At 39.5% G+C, this 20,538-nt stretch overlaps 1 protein-coding gene across 13 annotated transcripts in view; it reads left to right on the plus strand.

Moving 5' to 3' along the window:
* The window catches only part of TFDP2 (transcription factor Dp-2), a 64,097-nt gene extending 50,891 nt beyond the window's left edge, over positions 1-13,206 (plus strand). For 11 of the 13 annotated variants that reach the window (XM_030027878.2, XM_030027879.2, XM_030027888.2 and 8 more), the window contains 2 exons: positions 4,343-4,448; positions 5,342-13,206. In XM_030027878.2, the coding sequence (XP_029883738.1) occupies positions 4,343-4,448; positions 5,342-5,525 (290 nt within the window). In that variant the 3' untranslated portion in view covers positions 5,526-13,206. The remainder of the gene's footprint in view (positions 1-4,342; positions 4,449-5,341) is intronic. The other 2 variants (XR_005933336.1, XR_005933337.1) reach the window with 2 other exon arrangements.
* Positions 13,207-20,538: the final 7,332 nt, after the last annotated feature.

The following is a 20,538-nucleotide window of genomic DNA, read 5'->3' on the forward strand; positions in this document are numbered from 1 at the left end:
TATGGTATGTACATTTAGTTTAAAGGTTTCTTCTATCTGTTCCTTGCTACTTAATTACACAACACAAATCTACAGTTAAGAGTATGAATTGCATAGTAGAGCTTTTTAATGGCAGTAACTGACAAATAAGGGGAACAGATTTAAATGTTTTGCACAATACTTGAAAAGCCATCATTTGCCCGATTACATATTTTTGGTTAAGTACAACTTCCTATTTTAACCTTGGCAGTCTTTAGATACTGTTTCTTACACTGCCAGTGTAGTGAAGTGGAAGGCTTATCACTGATTTTTAGAATTCATCGTTACTTCCACAGCTCTCATGATCACACCTTTAAGTACACTGGCTTCAGTCACTACTATACAAGAAAAGCAAATCAAGGTCTCATTTATTCACCAAGTAAGTTTATTACAACCAAGATTAAAAAAGTTCTCCCACGCTAGTTGACTCCATGAACTCAACTGCTGTAGAAACCAGTCCTGTTCTAATATGTCTAAGTAGGTAAGTCATTTCCCACACAAGGTTAGTTTGACCTTAGCCTGGTCATCTTTTTTTTCAGATAATTTCTAACTTCCATGCACTAACAGTAGTTTGTATTGTAATGCTTGCTAATAGGGATGGAGAAACAGTTGGAAGAATCCAGGTCTTAACCAGTTCAATGAAAGAAATTCAAAATTAACAAAGAAAACTTGGACCATCTCAGCTTAAAAAAAAAAAAAAAAAGTAACTTATAGTTGCATTAAACATGCCAAATAATTTGCTTGGAACTGCTGAACTGATGTATGCATCAAAACCTTATTAGTGTATTTTTTTTTTTGCAGGAGGATCATGTGTTTTAGCCATTCTTTGAGTGCCCTAAGTTGATAAAAGTAGCATCTTGTAGGTTTTCTATAGAGTTTATGATGTTTTAGCAAAAAGTGTTGAGTATTTTTAATCCATATTTCAAGTACTACATTGGTATGATCCTCAGGTGTCTGACTAGCACTGAAATCAGCAGAACCTAAGGCATATTAACACCATAAAGTATTATGTATATCTTAAATGATGTTTGTAACACATTTTTCTGTTGCTTGATTGTTGTAATTGATGCAGACTTCTAAAACTGACATGATTTGACCTTCCTTTTTGGAAACAAGAAAAAGTGAGCAAGAGTAGAAGATACAGCAGCTTAACCATAACTTACAGTAAAAGTTAACATTAAAGTATTGGTTTAGCTAAGTCAGAAATCCAGAAAAAGTGATGGACATACAACAGACTGCACTACAACATTTGCCAGCTCTATACCTATGGAAGGGGCAATGTTTTTTCCTAACAAACATGACACTTGCACCAGCTTAAGATGGCATCCCAGGGTCACAATCCTAAATACACACTGCTGCCCATTTCTTCATTTTGACACAGTTAATCTTCCTCTGCCTCTTCATGAGCTGGTTCAGGGTACTAAACCAGAGGCTTTTTATCTGGCAGAGGAGTTTCTGACAATTTAGCATGTAGAACTATCTAGCTACAGGCTCAAACCAGAACAGTTCAAGTGTAAAGGAGGGAGTGAGACTGCTAGATGAACAGAAACATGCCACTGATGGAGACAAGCATCAACTCTTGTAGAACCATATCCAGAGTAACATCCTGTGCCTTTTAAGCCATGTATATACTACAGGCAGTTAACGCAAAACCAAGTCCTGCCTTTTGTCAGTTGAGTCCTCACTCCTAAAAATTAGACTACAAATAAAAAAAGCAGGAAACAAAAATTCTGAGACACTAATGGCTGTGATAACAACATCCCACTTATATGTATCCCACTAAGGCAGTGGGCAGAGAAGGTGGTGCAGTTTAGGATCTCTAGATTACAACACTTTATTCTTCCCTGCATGAAGAAGTGCTCTGCGATCTACATGCGTAACAAGCCTTGGCTGCAAAATGGGCTGGAGTTGGAACTGAAGAGATAAGAGTAGCCACTGAATGAATGAGCTTGTTCAACTATCAACAATAATCCTATGCAGCACTTTTACTTTTGCAGTAACTGCTATCGAGGGTATTCCTTTAGAGACTTCTCATGTAAAGTACAAATTTCTACCAAGTATATCTCCTGCAAGATATGCCTAGTTCATAATCAGGATGACACCCTTAGATTGAACTGTACCACCTTGGGAAGTTTTTTTCCAAGCTGTTTTCCCTGGTTCCTAAATGTAGCTATTAGTAATTTATCAACTCTGCTGGAAATAGTAAGTATTCTCATTGTAGGCAGACTTAGATTTTTTTACAGTCTTTTCCAGACAGGAAATGGCTTCTTAAACTCCCCATCTTTCACACACTTCCTCCTTTCCCTGGCTTCTCAGAGCCCACTGGAAAATAGAATTTAGAAATACAAGGCAATGAAAGTACAAGGCAGGGATATGCATCTATGAACCTTCTTTCTGCCCTGTGTGTAGAATCCATATTTACCTTCACCTTGCTCTTCAAAAAGAAAAGCTAACTAGCTATTATCCCAAAATGTTAATAAAATGAAGATGACTAGTAGCAACTTGTTATTCCTCTGGAATATTAAGCATGTACACACAGGTACACCCCTTCAAAAGACCAGGAAACAACACTGTGCTCCATCTCTAATCCACTTCATTAATCTAAATACAATGCAGTTATTCCAAATGGTTCAGCCTCCTCCTGCAAAGACAGGAGGAGGCTGTCAGAACATGTTCTCTGTAAAAACGAACCTGCATTTAGGGTAATCTTAATTAAAGCCATCGAGCTATATCCATATTCCACTCTTCAGATCTATTCCATCCTCATAGATTGCCCTAAAGCTGCAACTTATTGTCTTCTGTCATGTTCCAAAGACTCTGCTGGCAGGAACATCAACCTTGCTAGCCCTGCTTTGTAACATGTCATTTAAATACCTTGCTGCTAACAAGTCTCCACAGCACAAAACAAGGTAGCCTGTGGATCCCAATGGATGATGAGCCAATTTATGTGGCTGTGACAACCTGCTTAAAACAGTCCCTGTGCTAGGCAGTACACTGTCAAATCTCAAGGAGCCAAAGCTTAACAAGAACACAGAAGGACAAATGAGAAAGCATATGTAACAAACACATTTAGTTATTCCTCTTATCTGCTTCTAGATAAAATATGAATAGTGCAATCCCATTTTACTGCCATCATGCTGTACAGAACAGAGGTTTCATTAGGCATAGAAAATAATAGTAAGGTCTGCCAACTCCTGGTTTAATGCATCCAGCTGGAACCACACGCAAGCACCATGAAAAAGAACTAGGCAGTCCTGATGATAACTTGATTTTAACTTTGTGTTGAGATGGAATTTGGGTAGGTCAATAGAAACACCTTATCTAAGAAACAAATTAAAAACACACACACCCCCCACACCCCCCAAAAAATCCCTTAAGTGTAATTGGGTCAATGGACTTGTTTTGTTGATTCTCTTGGCAGAAGTGTGCATAACTGGAAACAACTGACAGGCGTTACTTGTTAGGGGATCTGAAAACAAGTACTCTGAGGGTTTAAGTAACCCATTCATGTCCCTCAGAGGGCTTTTAAGAAATTACCTTAAGGAATTCAGCATTATTGCAAGACCATTTTAATTCTCAAATTTCGTGTCCCTAGGGAGACATACTTACACATCACACATGCAGTGTATGACAGGCGCTCTCTCATACTCTTGGCACAAGACCTTTTGCTGTGGTCTCCTCATGTCCACAGCTGATTGCTGCCTCTGTTCATTGTCAGAATAGGTTAGGGGGCTGTGTTACAGCCAGCTATGAGACCACCAAAACGAAACTGCCTTTGGCTATCAGAACACACACAAATGAAATGCATACTGCCTTGGTGGCTTCACTGCAGTATCTCCAGTCCTGACAAGTACAGTTCCATTTGTACCTTCACCAAGCACAACAGCAAAGGCATTTAGAGCTGTTGTTGGGGCATTTGATAGGATCAGTCTGTAGCAGGTGGTTTCCATGAAGGACTCCAAAACTCTATTTCAGGTACCTGTGATTGATTGCATAGGCCTACTAGGCAGGGTCATCTGCAGTGTGAATTCTCTTCAGAGGGAAAAACTTCATAGAAATAACCACAGTTCTGAGTGAGGGAGTGCAAGGCTTGAGTGCATCCACAAACACTGGGGGGGGTGGGTGTATATATATATTAAAAAAATATATAAAATCTAATCTTGAGTAAACAGGACACATCTACAGTATAAAATCAACTCAAGCTACTGGTACCTTCTCTTCTAAACTAAGGAATCCCAACTGCAAAGAGAATGCAAAGTTTAAGATTGTAAAAGGAAGAAAAAATTTAAGTAACTATCATAAATACAATTATCCTTTCTTCTAGATATGTCTGCAGGATTTTCATGGATAAACCAAGGGTTACTTTCAAGTTCAGCACAAGCAGTTTCACATTTAGAGGTAGCAGGAGGTACTTCTGATGCTAAATCAAGGTAAATAAAATAATTTTTTATTCAAGGATAGTGATACATGCTTGTAGTACTATCAGTAACCTCACTATTTCATACCATTTACATGCAGGAAATAAGATGTTTTCTATTATAGTTGATTTTTGATTGTGAAAAGGCTCCTATTCTGTCGTCTTGGTAATTATGTTTGAAAGGTCAATTCAACATGCTTTGAATTTTGAGCATACTAGCTATTTTGTATCCATGTTTCAAAAGAATACAAACACTCCCAAGCCCTAATAATAAGGATAGAGTTTTCCTGATTAACCTTAAATTCCTGTCTGGGCATGGACTACAAATATGTAATTACATGTGGAAAAAAAGCCTGATAATGCTTCTGAAGAATACAAGAGAATGTTTGGTGTCTAAATGCACTACTGCTTAAGCTCTCTTGCAAGAGGTTTAGTCCACACAGTCTAATCATAATTTTAAATTAAAAACCAACAACTACAAAAAACCCAATCCAAAAAACACCTCAACAACCATACTTTGCTTGGAGGTTACCTGTAACTTAGAAAATGGAAAGAGGGATTATTCTGGGACAGGTTCTTCTTCATGGCATTTAATAGCTTAATTTCATATTGGAAACATTTCTGTATATTGACAAAATTGTGATGGATTTATTCTTCTCTAAGCTTTCTTCGGCTTGAGCAATTCTGCTAGTTGGTTATGGAAAAAAAAGCCATCCAGTAATCTTTTTTATGTGACTTTGCAGTATTTTAGCAGTTTTCATAACTATTAGCTGTGTTAAATGTAAAGCTTTTGGATTTTTCCTTGTTAGTAGCATTTCTTTAAGTAAGGTAAAGCTGAGGCCAAAAAGAAAGCTTAAAACTTCATGAGAAATGCTCTAAACTTCGACATTTCTGTTGTTTTGATAGTGAGAATCCAGGGTTGTGTTTGGATGCTGAAGTGGCCTTAGCAACTGGGCAGTTTCTTGCCCCTAGCAGTCAACAGTCCAGCAGTGCAACATCACGCCACTCTGAATCACGGGGAGAAACTCCATGCTCATTCAATGATGAAGATGAAGAGGATGAAGATGAGGATTCTTCCTCCCCAGAATAAGGACAGTAGAAAACAGAATATACAAAATGCTGCTCATAAATATTCTTAATGGGAGCTCCTGCTTGGATTTTACTTAAAAGTTTCTTGCCTTGGTTTGCACTGTGTTCAGTGAAGCAAAATGGAAGCTTCAAACAAATTCATCCACAGCTGAAATTGAAAACTTTTTGTAACTGAACACAGAGTGACACGCAGACACAGAGAAAAGTGTTTTTTATCAACTATAACCAAGGAAAAGAACAAAGTCCCTGGAGATTTGGCGAAGTAAACATCAAGTTCACATTTTCCGTTTTGGGACATTCTGTCTCAAGTCTCTGTCTTCCCCTTATCTTTACCAGATGGAGAAGAAAACAGAGTCAGTCAACAAACACCAATTCGTGCATTGTCTTTTGGCTGTGCTACCTTTAGAAAAAGGGGGAAGAGAGAGCATGCGCAAATGCGCTAAAATAGCTATTTAAAACTATCTTATATGAAAATTGTTCTAGGGCAAAGGGGCTGTTAGAATGTTTGCTTTTTTCTGTTCAACTTGCTGTATAGAAGATTCTTAAAGTAATATAAATTGCAAGTGATTAAATGAATCTTGAAATAGTTTAAATCCATTTTAGATACTCTAAAAGTTAACAATAGTATGTCTGTTTTGAAAGGTTCGTACGTTCATTTATACTGCAGACCTAATTTATTATAAATAAGTGATTATTCTTAGCCATTATTAAACCATCAGGATAAAAACAGCAGTATTCTCTGCACCAGCTTTTTTCAAGGAAAAAGAGTTTAAAAATTGTATTTCTAGATTATAGTGTATCCAGTATAGCTTCTCCTTTACTGTTCTAACTTTATAATCCTTTTGATTTTATAGCATGTGTTGTTTTATTTTTTTTTAAAAAAGGCCTTTATGTTAAGGAGCTCAGGCAGCATGTTTTCAAGGCAGTATTTTCAAATTCAAGGTGGGCAGGTCACGTAACTTCTAAAGTCACAGGTTGAGGCTCTTAGGAAAAAAAAAAAAATTTCAACAATACATCATTTCATGTTTTGCATTCCAGTCATCTTGGATTATGATAGACTTTCTTAAAATGAACTTCTGTTGTACTCGCCTTGATATGCCTTAGAAAAATAGTAGTATCAAACCACTTTTTAAAATAATTTGTGGCTAAAATTACACAACATGAATCCCATCTGAACCATTAATCCACGTTCTATAGTTAACTTCACATCCAATCATAAAGACCTTTTTAAAAAAAAAAAAAACTTTGAATAACAGAGCAAAATACACTGTAGATATACTCTTCCCATGGTGTCCTAACATTCAGTATTTTAGCTAGTCTCGAAGTTAACTTTTTAATTAGGTAAATCCAGTTTAAAATAGTGTTACTTCTTTTTAGTTTTTATACTGTATGTAAATAGTTGACCTGTTTCTAAGTACCAGTGTATTAGCTGTCAGCTCAACAACGTTGGCTCTGTTGCTTAGTTACGAGATTGGGCAGCTTGTCATACTGTCACTTGCTTGAGCAATGGCAGCAAACTGTATCCCTTGACTGCTCTAGCACAGTGTGCGGTATGTCCACATCATCTTTTACAGACAAACCCGCACTCAAGCCAACAAGATCCAAAAGCACCAAGCCTGAGCTAGTGAGATAAACTGAGGCTCCAGCTAAAAAGCTACCTGGCTGTTGTACAAGAGTTGGCACACGACTAGCTATGTAGAGGACAGGTAAAACTGCAAGGAGCATACAAGCACACTGGCATGTTTGCATTAAAAATTTAGAAACTTTTCACAGATAGTTGGAACTTCTGCATTTGAGGTACAGTTAGGGAGGGCGGCACCATTATTTAGGTATACCTCTTGACTGAGCAAGTAGAGCTATCTGGCTTATACAAGTGAGTTGCAAATGCACAAATTAAAAGAATTCTTATATGCCTACCATGTTATTCACCCTCTGAGCAAGACTGTTAAGGCTGTCCTGTGCTCATGGCTCACAGGCAACAGCAGACTGAGGGATTTACACCACCTCACTTCAACCAAATCTGCAACGCTACCTCTATATGAAGAAAAGCTTTACAAATGCAAAATAATAATTCTTGCCAAGAGAGTCAATGCACTTGACTGAAGCAGCTCACTTTTGAAATAAGATGAGGAGAAGGTTACAAGATACTCCATGCATATTACTATGGAATTGTCAGCTTCATGAATGACATTTAATTTAAACAGGTAATTGCCTTTATTCTTAAAAACCCATTGTTTTTTCAAAACCTGTCATGTCAGTCAGCTTTCATTGGAGAGGGGAGATCAAAGATATCTGATATATGCGGGATCCTAAAGAACTCTTAAAGAGGGGAATATTTAAGTTATTATTCCACCCACCCCAATAAATTAGGGGCACATTTAACTTCACACTTTCTTCACATTTCCCACTCAGGATCTGTGTAAAAAAAAAAACCCAGCAAAACACTAAACAATCACTAAAGAGGAGCACTTTGAGCTGTAAGAACCTGGCAAAAAAAGGCTTCCTGCCCAGAAATTTAATGTATTTTATTAGCAGTCAGTGCGCTTTCTGCTTTACAGGAGGAAGATCTTCAATGATACCCTCCTTCCATTGATGTCCATGTCCTTCAAAGCAGCAGACTGTGTAACTACTTGCTTTCTGGCAATCTTAAAGCTATCAACTTTTAAAAAAAAAAAAAAAAAATCTAGGAGCACATAACATTTACTTAGACAGTTGAACCAAGACTTTAAAAGTTATTTTTCCTGAACTAGTTGAATACAAAGGACAAAACAAGTTATAACATTTAGAAGAGACTTCAAAAGGAAATTCCTTCCTTGGGATTCTTTGTGCCAAGTTCCAGTTGAGGATGAAGTTCAACTAAAGCACTGCAGTCTTGTGGTTACACTAAAGTCTGGGAACTAGGAAATTTTGGGCCTTATCCAGCCATAGTCAGTCATGTATGATCTCAGGCAAGCCTTTCAATCATTCTTGTTGATTTTAGCTGACATATTAAAAAAAAAAACAACACAAAAAAACCCCAAAACAAAACAGGTAAACGCAGGACCTCACAAAATGCAGCTGTTGCATCTGAATGGAGCTTTGAGCAATTACGAGTGACAAGGAGATTGAGGATATTAAGCAACCATACAGCTCCCACTAAGCTGATGGAAGTAGTTGTGCTCAGTTGCTTCAACATGCAGGCCTTCCCTCTGAAGGCCAGCAGCAGATACTTTCCAGAATAAAATTGTCATTAGCAAGACTGGTTTTCCCATTTTCTGTTCAGTTACCATCATCCTCTCCTGTCTCGTGCAATACCCATGACATTCATTGGTATGAAACAAGTAGCAACTGGTACTCGATGGTATCTCTTATGAGACAAAGTTAACATTTAAATCTTCATGCATGACATGTTTCTGTCTTGGAACACTATTTCGTCATTACACATTCAGAAGGCACTTGGCTGCAAGCAATATAGTGCTATGTGTAAATGCTTTAATATATATTGCAGTAAACAGCTTTATTTCTGGATTTATTTTATGGTGCTTGAAAAATCTGAATTTGACTTAGAAAGTCAGCAGCACAAACTAGATGAAAAAATAGGAGTGGGAGACAGCATTTTTCTATTATGTGGAAATCTGACCTAATGTATGTGGATTTTGGTTTTTAAAATTAAGGTGTGCCGGTCTTCTCATTTCAACACTGGAATTAACGGCAACAATCCATCTAATCTAAGAAAGTATGCATATTTAAGTAAAGACTAAAGCAAATGATACCAGTTTAACTGAAGGTATGATTTTTAACTAACTTCATTAAACCTAGTACAAGCCACACTGCAGATATTTCCATTTTGGTTAAGGGTTTTGCTTAGTTTTTTTTCAACTATAGCTTGCAAATACTCCTAGTCCTTTTGAGCTGCCGGAAATTGCTGAGTACACAGAATACCCACAGAAGGACTTGTGCTGATCAACTAAGTCAGCCTGAAGTAACATTATGTAAAAAGGCCTAATTAAAAAAAAAAAAAAAAAATTAAAATTTGGTTAAGATAAACAAAACCCTCCAGTTCGTACATAAAATGATCCTTGAATTTAGAATTCCACAGTTAAGGTTTTAAATGTCAAGTGCTCTTTCTTCTGACCATATCCACCATTTTAATTCAAGAGCACAACTGAAACTTAATCACATTTGAACACTGGGCAATACTCATTTTTATAATTAACTGGCTCTTTTCAGCTGAAAATAATGCAGGCAGTTTATTGAAGACTTTCCTTTTAGTGAGTTAAAGACATTTGGGTTTTGGATTAATATAAAAACAAAGCCAGTAACCACAGGGTATAGTACATAGTAAACAAACCAAAACAAGTTACCTTCTCACTGACCCACCTAATTTATATCTTTTCATTACAAGAGTCTCTCAGGAACATAAGTATTTTAAATAACCAGATATAATGAAGCTGGGAAAAGACTGTATGAGCTTTTTCAATTTTTTATTTAAAGAATTCTAGTAATAGTCATACTTTGAGGTGTCATCCTTCTGCTTACTACAAGCTTAATTAATTTTAAAGAAATGCTGCAGTTGTTACTCCAAGGCCTGGTATATTTTATGGCTGAAGGCGTCTCAACCTTCAGTACTGGGTAATGGTGCCTATTGCAGCATTACTGATGAACGAGGAAGAGGCTAAGGACCATTGCTCTGTTTATTTTGTTTTTTAAAATGTGCCACTTCTTGAATTCTGACCTATGTTTAGAAGTAATACGCCAATAAATAATTCGTCATTTCTGATTATCACACACCTACCCTTGCAAGCATGTTCCCAGCTCTAAATACTTAATTTTCTGCTGGCAGGTGTTCACATAACCAAATCCTGATACCATGAAACTTGTGAAACTCTCATTCCTTAGATTTAACCACATTCCCAAATCAGATTGTCTCTTTCCTATTTAGCTGTTTGTTAGAAATTAGTCTGGTGTGTGTTTTTAAGAGGCTGTGAGCAACTGTTTTCCCCCGGACCCAGGTATATTGCCCCCAAAATCCCCACAACCAACACTGCTCCCAGTTGTTGATTCCCTCTGTTAAGTATTAATATCCTTTCAAGTCACTGTAGAGCTGCTCATACAAGTACTTCCTAGCTCGTTCAATCTAATTACCTGAGTTGGCATCCATGGATACCTAACCCAGCTGGTACTAACAGTTAGGTGAGGGAATGCTCATAAAAGCAGTCTGACAGTAACAACTGAAGGGGCTGTTTATCACAGCTGTTTAGAGAGTGCATATTCATTTCTACATCTTTAATACTCCTACCTTGTCTGGCCTACCCCAAAGATCAGCCAAAACCAAAATGTTTTCTTTTTGCTTATATCTTTTTGACACTACCCAAGAATCCAACATTTAGGATATCCACCTAACCTGCAGGACACCAAAAATCCTTGCTCAAAATTGGGCAGAAGAAACATCTGAGATCTAACCATCCAAATCCCAGGAGAAAGCCTCCTGCTTAGGAACAATATGGAGCAAATGAATAACTTAGTTTTTCCTTTCTCCAATAAGAAAAGCAGGCTAACCTGGATCAGATTAGTATCTGTAGGAGGGCCGTGATAATTCCGAGCAGATACAGGAACCTCCCAGTAGCCCACAGTTGCATTTCTTCTTAGTATTGGCTAGAGTAAGTGGCAAGCACTTAACCTTCTGACATCTCTAAATACCATTCTTAAATACTTAATGCTCTCCAGGTGTAGGTGTTTTACATATATTAACACCACCGGATAGCAGGATACAGCTATGTAAAATTTAAATCCAGTTGTAGATGTAAATCAAACTCATGTATGCAGTATATAGGAAACTTTTTCCAAGACAAAAACGAGTCTTCAACAGTGACTTGTTTTTAGCCTATTCTCATTACCCAGGCTGAGTGAAACAGAGCAATTAATCCCTAGCGCTATCTGGTTCTTGTGCCTTCCATGAAGCAGCAGTGGCACGCCCATAAGACCAAGGCAGTCCAAGAGGGGGAAAAACCCACCACATATCCATAGCACTTCCCATTGAAATTTTTAGGTCACATACAATTATTCTGAACAGCCACAAAAGTTAAAACATTGACCAGAAAAGGTTAAGTCCACAAAATCAGTCTCCAGTTTTTCTGGTGGGTTGGTTAAATCTCTAACATAACTTTAACAATTAGTAGATTTGGTTGCACTCATGCAGGGATTAAGTGGATCTCCCAGAATTTCCCGAGGAAAACACCAGCTGAATCACAACCCATCACACAAGTTCCTGGCACATTTCCCTTGTCTCTAAAGCCAGGCTGTACTTATGAAAAATACTTTAGAGAAGTATATGCAAATGTTACGACACTGTATCTCACAAGTACCTACTGTGAAAAAATTAATCCTACTTTGAACAAACCTGGAAGAACTAGGATACAAGTTCATCCTCGTCCCTTAGGTCCTGACTGCAAATAATGCCCCAGGACCAAGGCATCAACCTTTGTATTTGCATATCCTACATCACATCAGGAGTAACTAGCCAGCAAGTACAGGCACAGTTTTTACAACAGTACATGTCTGTTGGCACTTCTTAGACGCTCTGGCGATAGATCAATCCCTTGGCAATGAGTTAATGCTGACATACACATCAACCAATGTTACGGAGCCGCTGCAACATGCAGTATGTGCAGGTCCATCTGTCCCCCAGTTACAGTACCACTTTTTAACATCTACTATATTCTACATGGAAGTAGAGAGTGGTAGAGACACTTCCTTTTTATGTTTAAAATGTAGAAACCACTTGAAACTCCATTAACTTTTAAATGAAATAAGACTTTTTTTTTTTTTTTTTTAAGAACAAGGCCAGTCATGGGTAAAGGTATTTTATGACCTCTTTCAATGCTGAACTGAAAGGAGAGTTTGTAAACATGGTGGGTGAGAAGAAAAGCAACACTGACAAATCCAATTTATGAGGATGCTAACTATATGGGATTTGAAGTTTTAATTAATTTTTTAATCCACTCGTCTTTCCTCCAACATATATATTGGCTTAAAGTGTCACACAAACACTTTGGTAGAAATTTTTCTCCCTTTTCCTGTGTTAGACTCTTGAGTCTTCAAGAAAGTCCAAGTTGTCCATCTCTTAAACAATTTGCTTTGTATTTTTGAATTCTCCATAGATTTCTTTCTTTCCAAATACCTTTAAATTATAAAGTTTTATTTTTGCAGAAAGACTTCTATTAAGCTATGCTGATTTTTTGTCCTGATCAAATAGTGTTAATTTCTACTACCACATTGTATGTGGCTAGGAGTAGTGTAAAAAAGAATGTGGTAGTATTATATGTGCTTTAAACACTGACAAAGATATTAAAAAAAAAAATGCATATACAAAGTTTTACTTTCCTAATAGGAACACTGGCATTAGCAAATAGTATATTTGAACCAATAGGAAATATTACTTTGTAGTAGCAAACACTTTGTAAATAAAAACTTGTTATTTTTTTAATGGAAATTTTATAGAAGAAGATATTTCTGTATACTCAATTGATCCCATGTTTACTGGAAATGCTGCAAGTGGGAATTGTACATTGCAAAATGGGGGTGGGGAGCAGACAAGTCCGAAGTGAAAACTATGTATGCTTTGGAGAAAAACATCCAGTTGTCTGTGAACAGGAACGTAAAGCTTAACTGTAGAAGAACTGAATAAAAGAATTTCAAGGCAACAGGACTGGGCTTGTTTTTGAGAAAAACATTGTGGAAAAAAGTTGTTCAAGGTTAATGTTGACAGTACGTGCACTTAATTAAAAAAAAAAAAGAAACCTCCTACTTTACAATTTAATGTCCAAGAAATATTGCATCCTTTGGTGTTTTGAAAATAAATACAAAAATCTAGCAATTACAGCCTCATTGGTTAGTTTACCATTCAGAGAAACTTAATATGTCATTATCCAGGGAAAGATGCTGGACTTCTGAAATTGTTACATTTTGACAAAGTAACTCAACAAAATGTTTAGGAATATTATTGTCCCTATCTCATCAAGACATGCACCCAAACTATACCTAAAAGAAGGCCTCAGAAACAGCTAATCAATTTCAATGTCAAATTGAATGCACATTTCACACAGACTTTTTCATTCCGTTTTCTTAAAAGTGTTAGGTCTTTCTATTTAACAGTCGAGTCTGCGAGGAAGGAATTCACAGCATTCTCCTCAGCATGCTGTATTCCAGTGCTCTGTGTGCTACCGTTGTGTCTCATGCTAAATCCTCTATCTTGTGGACACCCTTCAAACATCTATAAGGCTCTGAACATACATCCTTCCAAACTCCTTCCCCATATTTTGTTAGCAAGAATCCAAATGATAAGAATTTAGGAAGCATTAAATATGGTCCCTCATCATCATCTGTGTTGGTTTTCCAACTCCACCAAATAAAAAAAACGCCAAGTAATTTGACAGTGCTCATTTTTCTCCACATGCTCCAAAGACCCATGACTCAATATTTTTAATCTCAAACCAGCTGAAAGGAAAGGTTAAAAGACAATAGGAAAAGACTTGCAAAACTCTAAATTCATTCTTGCGTAATAAATAGAAACTCTAGCACAGACCCCTTTCATTTAAAATGTGTTGGTGTCGTGGTTTAACCCCAGCCAGCAACTAAGCACCACACATGCTCACTCACTCCCCCACCCCCCACCCCCCAGTGGGATGGAGGAGAGAATGGGGAAAAAAAAAAAAAAAAAAGTAAAACTTGTGGGTTGAGATAATAACAGTTTAATAGTACAGAAAGGAATAAACTAATAATGTTAACAATAATAAAATGACAATAATAGTAAGAGGATACGAATATACAAAACAAGCGATGCACAGTGCAACTGCTCACCACTCACTGACCAATGCCCAGTCAGTTCCCAAGCAGCAACCCCCCCCCCAGGCCAGCTCCCCCCAGTTTATATACTGGGCATGTGACATCACATGGTATGGAATATTCCTTTGGCCAGTTTGGGTCAGCTGTCCTGGCTGTGTCCCCTCCCAACTTCTTGTGCCCCTCCAGCCTTCTTGCTGGCTGGGCATCAGAAGCTGAAAAATCCTTGACTTAGTCTAAACACTACTTAGCAACAACTGAAAACATCAGCGTGTTATCAACATCCTTCTCCTACTGAACCCAAAACAGAACACTATACCAGCTGCTAGAAAGAAAATTAACTCTATCCCAGCTGAAACCAAGACAGCTGGCATAGCTGGGAAGGCATTTTCATGAACAGATTTGGCAGACTCCAGTTAGCCCCAAATAATTAGCTAAAAACTCATCATGTGGTTTTTATGGGAAAGAAACACAACTGAAGAAATGAGAGGGTACAGTCTTTATCTCAGTAATAAAGATATTGCTTATTTAAAAAAAAAAAAAAAGTCTAAAAATCTGTACCTTCTTTTGTGTCAGTGCTACATTACCAGAAGGATTCTGGAACATTAAACTAATGGTGAAGCTGGCTGGAATAAATACTCTCCTCTAAAGAATCTAAAAGACAGGTTTTCGCCGTAAGCTACTTTATTTCTTTGTGCCATGTTTTCACCTGGGGATCTCCCCCCTCAAGAACCCAACCAACACAGAGATTGAGAAAACGTTAAAGCATAAAAGCCCTTTTATTCTTTTTCTTCCAAGAAAGAAGTACTCAGCATGGTTCTCTAAGAATGGAGAAGTCTGCAAATAGCTCTCTGACATTACAAATGCTTTTGGTTAGAAGTTCTTTAACTGTCCAGTAAGATAGCATCATATAAACTGTTTTATATTTTTCTTCACATAAATCCATACGTTTTCTAAAAAAAGGAATCAAGCAATGGTAACTGCTGCAGCATTAAGGTGCTCTGTGCTAACAACAGAAACATTGAGACAACAACCACTCTTTTCCTTGGTTAAAAAAACCAGTCTTTAAAATTGTATTTTGCTGAATTAGACACATTCTGTTGGAAAGCAAAAAGATCTCAAAACATTCAGGGAAACCAGAAAAAGAAAACCACCAAATTTGTGTAGGTTTATTATTCATTAAGCTTTGTCTCAACCCCAAGTGTAGGATAAGAGATAAATTTGAACAATACTTCATTGTGGAAGTCCACTGTCACGAGTAGTGTCCCTGACTGCGTGTGATTCGTGTAGGTTGCTCCTGAACACGGTTCAGCTTTACTGCAGTGCGCCTGTCCTTCCTCTCCCTGAAGAACAATGTATCTTTGCTGTTGGGGTCCTACTTAATATCGAATTCCTATTCCATTGCTCCTAGATTGTAGATCATTGAAAAGGCTCAAAAACCTAATGTCACTGGGATTGTCTCCTTCCTGAAACCACTGTTCAAGGGTAACAAAACACAAGAAACTGTTCCAGTATATTTCACAGGATAAACAGTACTTCTCATCTGGCACCATGGTTAAACCAAGTCTGTCATACTGAAAAAAAACACAAGTTGTTGAAGGATTTGCGTTCCTGCCTATTGGTTCTTACAGCTGCCACCCAGCCAACAATTGCAGGCTTGATTTTGCTACGTTTCGAGAATCCCTCCTCAGTCATTCAGAGAACTCACAGACCCACAAACCGTAACTGAAAACCATTGCCCCAGGCATAGCTGAGCAGGAAGTGACATAAAAGCCTGCAACAATGGGATGACATCAAAAGGAAGAAGTACTGGCAAACAGAAGGGTTCATGTTCTTCCAGCATAAGGCCGCAAACAGAGTTACAAAATGGCAAAATTATCTGTGCACCATTGTTCTACAATACATGAAACCAATACTCTCCTTTTTGGTTCAAATTACCTGTGCTAACCCAAGTATTCATCATCTTGACATTAAAGCCCAGGTTATGCAGCAATGACAATATACAAATATTACATTTAATTAATCTATCACCATTAATTGAACATTATTTTTCAGATGTTAAATAACAAAAATCCTGTTTAATACCGTATTACGTAAAACACAGCAGATTACATTTTTAAACAGCTGCCAGCATAAGTTATTTTTAATAAATAAGCACCACAAGGACATAAACTTCTTGGTGCATTTAGGAGTTAAAAAACATTTCAAATGAGTAAACCACATGGACAATGGGAAAACGTCCTAGCATTTACCTGTGTACAATTTAAGCCTCCGGCTTTCCAGAAAGAAATTAAACGGCATTCAGAGCTCTCGGTAACTGGACTAGGTTGAGGGCATGGACAAGAACAAGTTACTGCAAGGTAAGGAAGGGTGTGAACTCACCACAGATAGCTCACACGCTGTAATTGCCCATGTTGCAGCCCACAGAAAGCTTCTCTCTGGTAAAGGTAAGATTTTTTTTTTTTTTTTTAAGGGGGGGGAAGGTGGAGCTTCCACAGTTGCCAGCATGTTTTAAGGCCACACCTTAGTTAAGCATCAGAAAAAGAGGTGTTTGCATGTTCACATGTTTTGTTAAGACACACTTCTTGTGCTTTAAATCTACTGTTGCGGAATGGCAACTTATGACCAGAACAGCCGTATTATTCTCCTTTCCAAAAAACCTACATTCCTCTCTTTAGGATATATCCTGTATTTGCCAAGTTCCTGTATTTGCTTCTATCCGTTTTGTTCCTGTTTCAGTGATACAGGAATACATGCTCACCAGCTCAGTCTGCTCTTGAGCAACAAGAGGATGACCGAGCTCTTGCACACGCCGGGGAATGCTGGCTCGCAGGCACCTCTGCCCTCCTCCCAGAGCGAGGGCCAGCACAGCACACCCTGGAGAGTGAGAACTCTCCAAGCGGAGAACTCTGGGCTGACTTACTACAACAGTAACGAAACCAAAGGCGTAACAGGCTGTTGGCCTAAGGCAGACAGAACAGCCACGCTGTACTCCAAACACATGGTGCAACGCGATGCCACCTGCCACCGTCTTAACACTTCCAAACCTGGTTTTGCACTCATTTCCCAGAAAGCAAAGTCGCATTTTAAGTTTTCGCACCTGCGGCATCACCTAGCTACGCTTATTTCGCACGTCTTCCCCACAGCTGCAGAGCATAAGGTCGAAACGCACTGCACCGTCTGGAACCACCGACAGAACACCTTCTCCTCTTCACAGCTCTACCACATACACACAGGCTGGGACCGGCCCAGCCCCTCCGTGTGACGGGGGTCCCTCGCTCGCCCTCCGAGCACAGGCGTGCCGAGGGAGGCGGCGTTTAGCCCCGTTACCGCCAGGCACTCCGCGCTGACGCCGGGGGGGGGGGGGGGGGTGTGCAGCTCCGCGGCCGCTCCGCCGCCGCCCTCCCACCCTTTCTGAGGCGCCGGCCCGTCGAGGGCAGCTGTCCCTTCTCCTCTTCGCCCCCCCCGGGGGGGCCAGCTCGCCGCCTGCCCGCCCCCTCTGCCGCGGCCCCCGGTACCTGCGCTGCCTCCCTCCTCCGTCCCGCGGAGAGGCGGCGGCGGCAGCAGACCGGCGGGCCGCTCTGGCGAGCCCCCTCGCCCCCTCCTCCTCCCCCAACGGTTAACGGCCGCTGCGCGCGCCAGCGCCGCCCTCCAACCGCCCGCGCGGGGGCCGGGGCCGGCCCGCCGGAGCTGTCAGGTACGGGGCGGCGAGGGGGGCACAGCTGCCCCCGCCCGGCCCAGCGGGGCGGCCTGGGGACGGGCAACGGTTCTTTTAGTACACGGGGTTTTACGTTTTGTTGAAGTCCAATTTAATTTCTGTTGGAAGTCAACACAAACGAGGAAGTGGAGGAGGCTACAGTGCGGCGTCTTGGCCCGGTGAGGCTGTCCGGGGCAGCGCACGTGCCGCCGCTGCTGTGCACAATACCGAGTTTTGCAGTAAAAGAAAAAAAAAAAGTCTCACATGCATGACGCTGCATAGGATTTAAATAGACTCAGAACCAGAAGGCAATCAAAAGCTAAATCAACCTTTTCATAAACGTTCTTGATTTTTGAAGAGTTTGGAATTAGCAAAGCTCGACTGGAAACACCTCTTCAGCTAATGGAACCCCTTAACTTAAATGACTAGTTCACGGCTGCCTGCAATAAAAGACTCCAGTTACCGAGCGACGTGTTACACGTCTGGAAGATGAGTGGACACGCGTGTCTTTGGCCAGGGGAGCCCGGCTGGCACTGAACCCCTCCCGTTACTGCCTGCGGAGGGGCTCGCCAGCTGCGCAGAAGCACCGCGTGGTCAGGCAGCGTGGCCTGGCTGCCAGCGTCCACACTCAAAACACGCCCCATCACAAGCCTCCCCTAGGATTATTTTAGGACTTTTGTAGGAAATTCCAGAGTTTGAAGCATGCTGTAGGTCAGCAGTATTCAGCTGACAGAAGTGGAGAGTCTGTTTTTATTAAAAAATAATTAAGAAAACGTGGCCAAACCCCAACAGTTTCTGACAGATGCCTTAGCCTATTCTCCTTTCAAAGCCTTCCACAGCAGTGCCTGGGACATCTCCACCTTAGTCCTTGCACGGACTCGTGACTGGATTTAGGAAATTCAGGGAGCCGCTCCCACAGAAAGGGGCCTCTCAGGGTGAGGAAGAAAGATTGTTACTTCAACATTCTGAACATGCAATCAGAGTAATACAGAATAATCGTGACAGGCAGAATATATTCATATGAAGTGTGTGAAATCTATATGGTATTAATTGGGGAAAAAGAGATTCAACTAAACACTTAGATCTAATGGGTGGCAAATCTCTGAAGGGGAAAAACCTTAACTGTTTTAAATACACTGGAGAGTTAAAAAATAAAAACAGCTCTGGAGAATCAGCAGACAAAAACTTCAAGATGGAAAAAGATCCAGTGCTTGCAAAACACCCTTTGAGGGACACCTCTTTTTTTTCTTTTTTTTCAATTATCATCATCTTGTGAAATATATTAACCTGATTTGTGTCAATATAGAACAACGATAGGGCCGCATGGTGAAATGTGACCCTCTCTGCATATGTAATCTTTAACCGTTTTGCTTGATCTTGTATAACCGTAGGCCTAAGGGAAGTAGGAGAGTATGTATATAGTTCTTGCAAAAGCCATATAACAGTAGGGAATTACAAAAGTTGGAAACGAAATAAAATCAGACATCAAGTAGAAGTCGAAAAATACTTCACACGGTCTCTCAGAAGTAGCGGAATCCTATAGTTGCAAAGGTTTAAAGAAAAAAAGGGGGGGGGATTGATATAGAGAACAAACTGCTTATTGCTTAATGATTGTCTCTCTGTAACTTTACATACCAAGGACTGGTGTTTGTCAAGGATTAAGCCTGTCAGAGACTGGTACTGGTACTTAGGAATGATGAGCAAGAAGGAACCAAGAGCGATCACAAGACTTAATTAAGTGTTCGATGAATTTACGATCTTGTTAAGAAGACACAAGTAGAGGCCTTGCTTGAATAGATAAGGCCAGAAAAGATAAGAACTCCTGCCTTTTGTTCCCATCCTTGTAGATAATTTAGCTTAAACTAACCATATGGTGATATACCACTAATGAGAACTTAGATAATAAGAACACTAACAAGCACTAAGGTATCAAAACATGTAAAGGACCATACTGCGCAGAATCACCTGAGGAGGGTCAAATAGCGGACAAGTGAGGAAGACTATGGAAGACCACCAGAGGACTCCTGAAGACCACCAGAGACCTTCAATGCGCCTGCGTAAAGGACATTTACATATGTTAATAGTTTCCCGGAAAACTAATGAATATGTATAACATTTCTCAGGAATCTAGTGAATATGTATGTAGAACCTGTACTTAACCTGCACAATTAGACCTGACGGTGTGTGCCTAGGTAGAGCAGAGGCTCCCGGTGCACCCAGCGCTGTTTGCTTGCCTCTATTCATATAATAAATTGTAAACTTTAATTAGAATCCTGCTTTGGACATGATTATTTTTCACAATCTTAACACTAAGATAACGTTTTCACATTACCATCACAAAGTAATTAAGTGTTATTAATAGTAAATTAACCAAATTGTAGAAGAAGCTGGAGATGTAAATTAATACAGCTGTTGGCCGTTTGCAGTCAGGCTAGCCATTCTGATGTAAGCCCAGGATTTTTATTGTTATTATTACTTTCAAACCTTCTCACCTTTG

The sequence above is a fragment of the Aquila chrysaetos genome, chromosome 10 (assembly GCF_900496995.4).
Source record: "Aquila chrysaetos chrysaetos chromosome 10, bAquChr1.4, whole genome shotgun sequence".
In the NCBI taxonomy this organism is placed as follows: Eukaryota; Metazoa; Chordata; class Aves; order Accipitriformes; family Accipitridae; genus Aquila; species Aquila chrysaetos.